Source organism: Nansenia antarctica, assembly GCF_963989245.1.
Source record: "Nansenia antarctica genome assembly, chromosome: 6".
In the NCBI taxonomy this organism is placed as follows: Eukaryota; Metazoa; Chordata; class Actinopteri; order Argentiniformes; family Microstomatidae; genus Nansenia; species Nansenia antarctica.
In genome coordinates this window covers 68,449,686-68,457,755 of record NC_137676.1, presented here as the reverse complement: position 1 = coordinate 68,457,755, position 8,070 = coordinate 68,449,686, and the positions used below count along the sequence as shown (strand labels likewise).

Genomic DNA, 8,070 nt, shown 5'->3' with positions numbered 1-8,070 from the left:
ATGAACCTACAATATGGGTGTCGGTCAACCAACGTCCATTAGAATTGATGGTGGACAGTGGAGCAGCCTACACCTGTCTGAAGCCTGAAGACGCCACGCACCTTCCTATGTCTGGGAGATATGTGAAGACAATCGGATTCGAGGGAATTAAACAGCTGATCCCTACCACTGAGCTTGTAAGCTTAGAGTACAAAGGACAGAGAGCAAATCTGTCAATACTTGTATCAGAACACACGCCAATAGGGCTACTAGGGAGAGATGCACTATGCCAGTTAAATTGTACCGTGAAATGCACACCGGACGGCTGTCAGGTGACAGTGCCACAAGAGAACAGACAACTGTCTGTCATGATGGACAACAACGCATCTATGGTATATTGGGTGGGAGGGCTTAGCCCAGACCTAATGGAACCAGCAAGGATGTGGGACAATTATATCCTGGCACACATGGCCGAGGCCAGAAGGCCTACTGATCCATTGCATTGTACACTCCAGTATTTTAGAGAAGTTGCAGATGCAACCCCAGATGAGTGGCTGAAGCATCAGCCAAAACAGGTACAGCTTAGTGCAAGTTGTATAATCCTAGGCCCTCAGGGAGTGGCTATGAAGATAAACAGTGACACTTATCTAGAAATATTCGACAGTCTCAACCCTAACTATACTATAAGCCTCTTTTTAGAGTATGTCATCTTGGCTATATATGTATCCCTGACATATATTATTAATAATAATAAAACCTCTAGCTCTATCAAAACTCCCAAGCCAGCCAGAAGCAGGTCAAATATCTTAATGATATGACATGTGTCAACACAAGGGCTCCCTCTTGTGTTACCAAAGGGTTTTTAATAGTCTCTATTCGAGCACACTGCCAGTAGGACTACAGGTGGGAGATTTCATGACGACCACACCTTTTTTGGATAGCTGAAATCTCCAAGTCCAAGTGTTTAACACTGCTCACAAAAGGCGCATTGGACAACTGGCATGAATTTCAGCAGACAGCTGATAGGGAGGTACAGGTGGATAGGACACCATTGTTGGTTCGGAGAGACAACCCTCCGATTCCTGGGACATCACATGCGGGATGACCTGACCTGGAAGGACAACACAAAAGGCACCATCAAGAGGGCACAACAGCGGCTATACACCCTGAGATGCCTCAGGAAAGAACACAACAAGCAGGAGATACTGGTGGCCTTCTACCGCGGCGCAGTGGAGAGCATCCTCACCTACGGCATCTGCAACTGGTTCTACAGCTGCACAACAGCGGAGAGAAATGCGCTACAGAGAGTAGTGAGAACAGCACAGAAGATCACCGGCGCCCCCCTCCCCTCTCTGGAAGAGCTGTACAACACACGCTGTCTCAGGAAGGCCTCAAAGATCTCCAGGGACCCGACCCACCCTGGGCACGTACACTTTACCAGGCTGCCCTCGAAAAGGAGGTACAGGACCCCGGCCGCTAAGACAAACAGACTGAAGAACTGCTTCTACCACAGGGCCGTCCAGGCCCTGAACACAGCAAAGACCTAAGTTCTGGGCCCTGGACAGTCTGGACGGATTGTATGGCAGCTGCTGGACTGAAAAAATCAGGTGTAGTGCTGAGGCACAAACATGTACATTTCAAGCCTGCAAACTGTGACACTTTAAATAACGTGAAAAAATACTATTGTGCATTATACAACAGTTAGTTCCGACCAAGTAATTTGATTGGACAAGAGGCATTCCATGAGTTACGATATATAGTATAACAGCACTGGGACTTTTAACTATACGTATCACTCCGCCGCACAGGTGTTCTAAATGACCGTTAATTAGACTACATTGTAGAGCGGACCTGCGCCATCGTACTGCTGTTCTAACCTCCGGACATTTGTAGTGTGAGTTCAAGAGGCGCGTCTGATTCAATTGCTTGTGCTAGAATAGACTGTGTACTACTGGATACCTTACCGTATTCATTGTTAGAGAGTTGACTTATGTTGATATTTGACTATAATGTGCACACTAGAAAACGATGGAGCAGCGTGCTGTCTGATGTCAACTGGTCTGACTCTGAATCACATTCACACATGCCACCAAAGCGACTGTCAACTGAGTCATATTTCACTGGTTACACAATACATGGAAATGTACAAATACATGTACACGATACAAAGTAGCTAGCCACGATACAAAGTAGCTAGTTTGTGTTCAGATTACTAGGCAACAGTCCAGTTGAACAGTCCCGTTGTGGAACTATTTCTTCTTGACGGAGACAAAATAAATGATTAAATAAACAAACAAATCATAATCTGTTGTCACTTATTACTGTTAACTAATAAATTGCGCTGTAGAACTGTTGTATAAAAGCAATATCACACTCGAGGTCGTGTGTTATAATGAATATCAGCACGGCTGTGATTGTCTTCGGTACTCGGCCTGGCGGCCTCGTACCTATGACCGAATCACAGCCGTGCTGATATTCAGTATAACACACTCCCTCTCGTGTGATATTGCTTAAGTATAGCAAAAACAACAAAATGATTGGCCGAGATACCCGTGACTATCGCTTATAGCTGTTGTTTCATGTGGTGCTGTTGATGTGGTGAAATGAGTAGCCTATGCTATGGCTATTTAAAACGTGTAAGTCCCATCGCTGTGTGGGCATGATTCGCGCGCGTGCATGAGAACATTTCGCACTGTTATTTTGGAGACCCCCACAAAGCTCACCTTATAACTCGAACCTTGCAGTTAATCACACTCTGGACTACAGCAGAAATATCTATACGTTATTTTAAAAACCACTGAAATCTCACATAGTCCACCTCAGAATGTAGACTGCTGTACATAGGGGGTATATTAAGTATCAGCCATTTTGTGTGTTTACCTAACAGTCTGGAGATACAAGTGCTTTACATGTAGTTAAAATGCCTTTTGACATCATTACCTTGTTCAAAGCTGTGTACAAAAATAAAAATATTTAATTGGTTACATTTCCGCCTTGTGTCCGTTCTCTTAATACTTGCAAGGAAGTTTGGTTGTGTCCTATAAGTAGACCGTGAGATCTAGGCTGACTCCGCCGTAGCTCAAGGAAAACGAAAGCGAAAGCTTTGTTTTGGCGCCCTACTCTGTCCAGACACACGTCGACTACATAAAAAAAAAAAAAAAAAAAAAGGGCTGCACTATTCAGTGGCAACGGATGCATCAAACAAAGGTACGTACGACAAAGTGTTTTCCTATTGTGTTGAGATATTCCAACTTTGAAGAGGGCATACAACACATGCTGTTAGATTTCTACAGAGACAGACAGGTCTAAGACAGACAGGTACAGAGACAGACAGGTACAGAGACAGACAGGTACAGAGACAGACAGGTACAGAGACAGACAGGTACCGAGACAGACAGCTACAGAGACAGACAGGTACAGAGACAAACAGCTACAGAGACAGACATGTACAGAGACAGACAGCTACAGAGACAGACAGGTACCGAGACAGACAGGTACAGAGACAGACAGGTACAGAGACAGACAGGTACCGAGACAGACAGGTACAGAGACAGACAGGTACAGAGACAGACAGGTACCGAGACAGACAGGTACAGAGACAGACAGGTACAGAGACAGACAGGTACCGAGACAGACAGGTACAGAGACAGACAGGTACAGAGACAGACAGGTACAGAGACAGACAGGTACAGAGACAGACAGGTACAGAGACAGACAGGTACAGAGACAGACAGGTACCGAGACAGACAGGTACCGAGACAGACAGGTACAGAGACAGACAGGTACAGAGACAGACAGGTCTACTACAGACAGGTACAGAGACAGACAGGTACCGAGACAGACAGGTACAGAGACAGACAGGTACAGAGACAGACAGGTATACTACAGACAGGTACAGAGACAGACAGGTACAGAGACAGACAGGTACAGAGACAGAGAGGTACAGAGACAGAGAGGTCTAGACCCCCATGTCGATGTTTATTAAACCTACTGTCTAACACAGCCTACCAAACATAACCAATTTGTGTAAAATAGGCTATATACAACTTAGGCTATGTATAGAATTTAACTTAAACTTAAACTCTTACCCGCGACGTGGTAGTACTGAAATGACGACTGCATAGCTTCCGGAAGGTGAGAAAGTGTACAAAAGTGAATGACCGTAATGTTGATAGGTGTTGGGGGCGGGGTCCATCGATGAGGACAAGGAGCTTGTTATATAAACAACATGAAACTGCATTTCCTTTTACCAAACATTCACGTTTAATTCATAAACACATGAACAACCTGACCACACAGTTGAATATACATTGGTAACATAATAAATACATAAATACAAAATAAATATGTATGTGCCATAACTTATTGCAGTGCAACAGGAATAATAAAAACAAAGATACATGGATATTTCATGACACAATGTATGAATATAAGTCATGATCATATAAATAACAGAGAAACATCTGTGATGAATAGAAAATATTTCTTACACAAGTTTCCTGAGTTCATGCCCTTCAGTTATCACTATTATGTCAAGTTCACAGATTTGATGGGAAAAATCTTATCATCTTCTCAGATATGTACTTTTTTGGCTTGTAAATTGTAACAGTCAAGAATTCCAGAGTGTGGATACAATCTGGTAAATGGACTGCACTTAATATAGCGCCTTATTCCAAAGCGCTTTACAACGGCCTCTCATTCACCCATACATTCAGACACCAATGGTGGCAAGTTACCAAGCAAGGCGCGGGCCCGCTCATTGGGAGCTATTTGGGGTTTTGCCCAAGGACATCTCGACACGTGGATAGGAGGAGCCGGGGAACAAACCACCGAACTTGCGATCATTAGACGCCGGCTCTACCTCCTGAGCCACAGCCTCCCCTGAATCTCTTTTCCTCCTGTCTTCAACGTCTTTGTGCACTGAGAAGAGAGACATGGGTGTTACTAAAACATTACATTATACAGTAACAGGCAACCATGAGTGGTTTCAAACCTGCTGATAGCGACATGTTGTGACTTGGTTATAGTCTGGGAGCAGAGTTACCAATATGTCATAGAAAAAGTGTTTATTTGCGTACACGTATATATTTACTTTGCTCCGTCCTTCCCAAAACCAGAGTATAGTCTTTTTTGTGATGTTTTTATTAATATGATTTGTATGATTTAGCGACAGACAAGACATAATTATGTTTTTTTCTGTCTACATCTGTGTGTGAGTTTGACCTCTCCTCACCTGGCCAGGATCCTCTCGATGACCTTCTTGACCCAGGCTGCGTTGGGGTCCAGACAGAGCTCCTGACCCGTCTCCTTCAGAGTGGCACTGCAGGAGAGACAGGGAACACAGGCACACACGGTCAAAACCATAACTCACCTTTACACAACCAGACCTGATTTCACCACCAGAACCTTACCAGAACTAGATCCAACCTCACCTCACCACATCCAGGTCTCTAACACCAGCACCACAACTAGATCCTACCTTCCAGTACACCTTACTGTGGTAATGTAAGATTTAATAGACAATTACCAGATGTCGCCACTAGATGGCATAGTGTATACATCTACCTCCTATGTGGCAGTGGAGAGCAAGAGCAGTTGGTCAGTCACCATTTAAGGGTTTACTACTACAACAAGAGCCTAGCTTCCCAAAAACCTTACGAAGCCTTGAGAACCAACCTCACTACAACATTACCTGAACCAACTAACCGACCAACTGACTGACTTTAGCACAACAAACTACAACTTTATGAAATTCTCACTAAAACCAGAATGAACCCTAAGGCATTCTTAAGAGAGACAAAGACTAAACTAGCTCTTGCAATAAATAATCCAGAAATAATAATAATTTAAGCTAAGGGGATACATAAGAAGACCCACACAGAACCGTTTATAATTTATATGACATGTAACAAGGTTACTGGGTAAGAGTAGGCTAACGGGCGGTTAGCTAGGTGAGAGGACTCACATGATCTCAGTGTCCTTGCAGTGGGAGTTGGGAGGGATCATCTCAACCTTCTCAATGAGTTTACCCATCCGCCGGCTCTCTGTGTTGATACAGCGGCATCGCAGGTCTACCCCGGCACCACTCACACTCCTCCCTGGGACCACGATCAAAAACACACTCAATTACACATCACAGAGATAGAGAGAGAGATAGATATACAGACAGATAGACAGATACAGATACATAGATTGTCTGTCTGTCTATCTATGTATCTGCATCTGTCTATCTGTCTGTATATCTATCTATGCATCTATGTATCTATCTATCTGCCCACTGTCTATCTATCTATCTATCTGTCTATCTATGTATCTGTCTGTCTATCTATGTCTGTCTATCTATCTATGTATCTGTCGGTCTGTCTATGTATCTGTCTGTCTGTCTATCTATGTATCTGTCTGTCTATCTATGTCTGTCTGCCTGTCTATCTATGTATCTGTCTGTCTGTATGTCTGTCTGTCTATCTATCTATATGTCTGTCTGTCTGTCTGTCTGTCTGTCTGTCTGTCTGTCTGTCTATCTATGTATCTGTCTGTCTGTCTGTCTGTCTGTCTGTCTGTCTGACAGACAGATACATAGACAGACAGACAGACAGACAAACCTGCAGACAGACAGACAGGTCAGTCAAACTCACCTTCACAGACGGTCAGGAAGGCCAGGAGCACGATAACAGAGCTGAGTACGGTTCTGCTGCTCATCTTCATGTTCAACAGGAGCTGGAGTAACACACGTGGCTGATCAGGTAGTAACGTCCTGCAGGAGGTCTTCTCATACAGTCTTAGGGTGAGCTCTGACTGGTTCTGAGTGAAGCACTGTCAAATATAATATAATCGCTTAGAAGTGTGTCTCTCTGCCAGTCTTTGTTTTCTTTCCTCAGCCTGGCTGCCCTCTTTTTTTCCCTCTCTGGTGTTTCCCTCTGCTTGGAGTTTGAAGCTGGCACTAGAGGAGAGCACGGTGCTTTTAAAGATCAGATGTGGAAGTGAGTCACGGAGAGGGTTGCCCAATCGGGGCATTGTGCGGGAATTTACCCTGATCCCACATGGGGGTGGATGTTTGGAGGGTGACAGCAAGAAGATACATGCATGTCACCTATCAGTTCCCTCTCACGGGAGTGCATTCGTCACCTTATAGAAAAGAAATAGCTTGAGATGTTGATGATAAAAAAAAAATAATACAACGAAGGTAGATCAATGAAAGTGAATCGATTGCATCTCAATTGCAAGAGTATCAGTCTGAGACAATGAATGTTTAGTTTTTTTTAACTTCTGAATCTGTTACATACCAAGAGCCATCTTGGGCCATTTTCACAAACAAGTCGTGACGTTAGAATTATAAGGTTCTATCTAAATTTTTGTCCAAATGTAGTTTTTTACATAATCTGATCCATAAGGTGTTTATTAATGCCTGTGTGCTGTTTTTTTTAAATGTTGACATTTTTTAGTAAGTAATTAATAAAATACAAAGGTTCCATCTCACAAAACATAATGGAATGTAAAAACTTTGACGCTCAATATCTCTGAACTACCCTAAGCGGAGATAGAACCTTATCATTCTTAGCTCACGAAGTGTCATCATTATTGCACAATCAAGTGCTCATTAGAGCACTTTGAGCTGCAACGTTTGCAGGAAAAGCGCTATACAAATAAAAGTTATTATTATTATTATTATTATTATTGAACCCTAAAACCATCCCTCATTAACCCCTTGTTGCTTGGCAACAATTAGAACATAACTAAATATTTATAGAACATACAATTTAAAGGACATGCATATACACTCATTACACTTATTGTAATTTGCATATCCACACACAAATCCATACAAGCATACCGATACATACCTTAAGCGTTATAGTGACGGATGTTTTGGATTCTTGAGATGTGAGAGTATTGTATATATCGATGACCACTGATGTGAGTGCGCTGCAGGGGTTTGTTGCTCATAGGCTCATAGGATTTGCAATTCCAAGGAAAATTGAATCACATCTGACTATTTACTCAGTCAAGACTTTCCCGTCTTGCACATCTGAGTTTCAGAGGAAATATCAGATGTGACCTAATTTCACCATACCATGACTCAATACCATCTCA

The 8,070-nt window shown here is 43.0% G+C and overlaps 1 protein-coding gene across 1 annotated transcript; it reads right to left on the bottom strand.

The window, feature by feature from the left end:
- Positions 1-5,208: 5,208 nt before the first annotated feature.
- On the bottom strand, positions 5,209-6,684 carry LOC308160880 (interleukin-8-like; the record flags this gene model as incomplete). Its single annotated transcript, XM_080534813.1, has 3 exons — positions 5,209-5,299; positions 5,945-6,077; positions 6,615-6,684. The coding sequence occupies 3 exons, from the start codon at positions 6,682-6,684 to the stop codon at positions 5,209-5,211; spliced, it is 294 nt and encodes a 97-aa protein (XP_080390939.1).
- Positions 6,685-8,070: the final 1,386 nt, after the last annotated feature.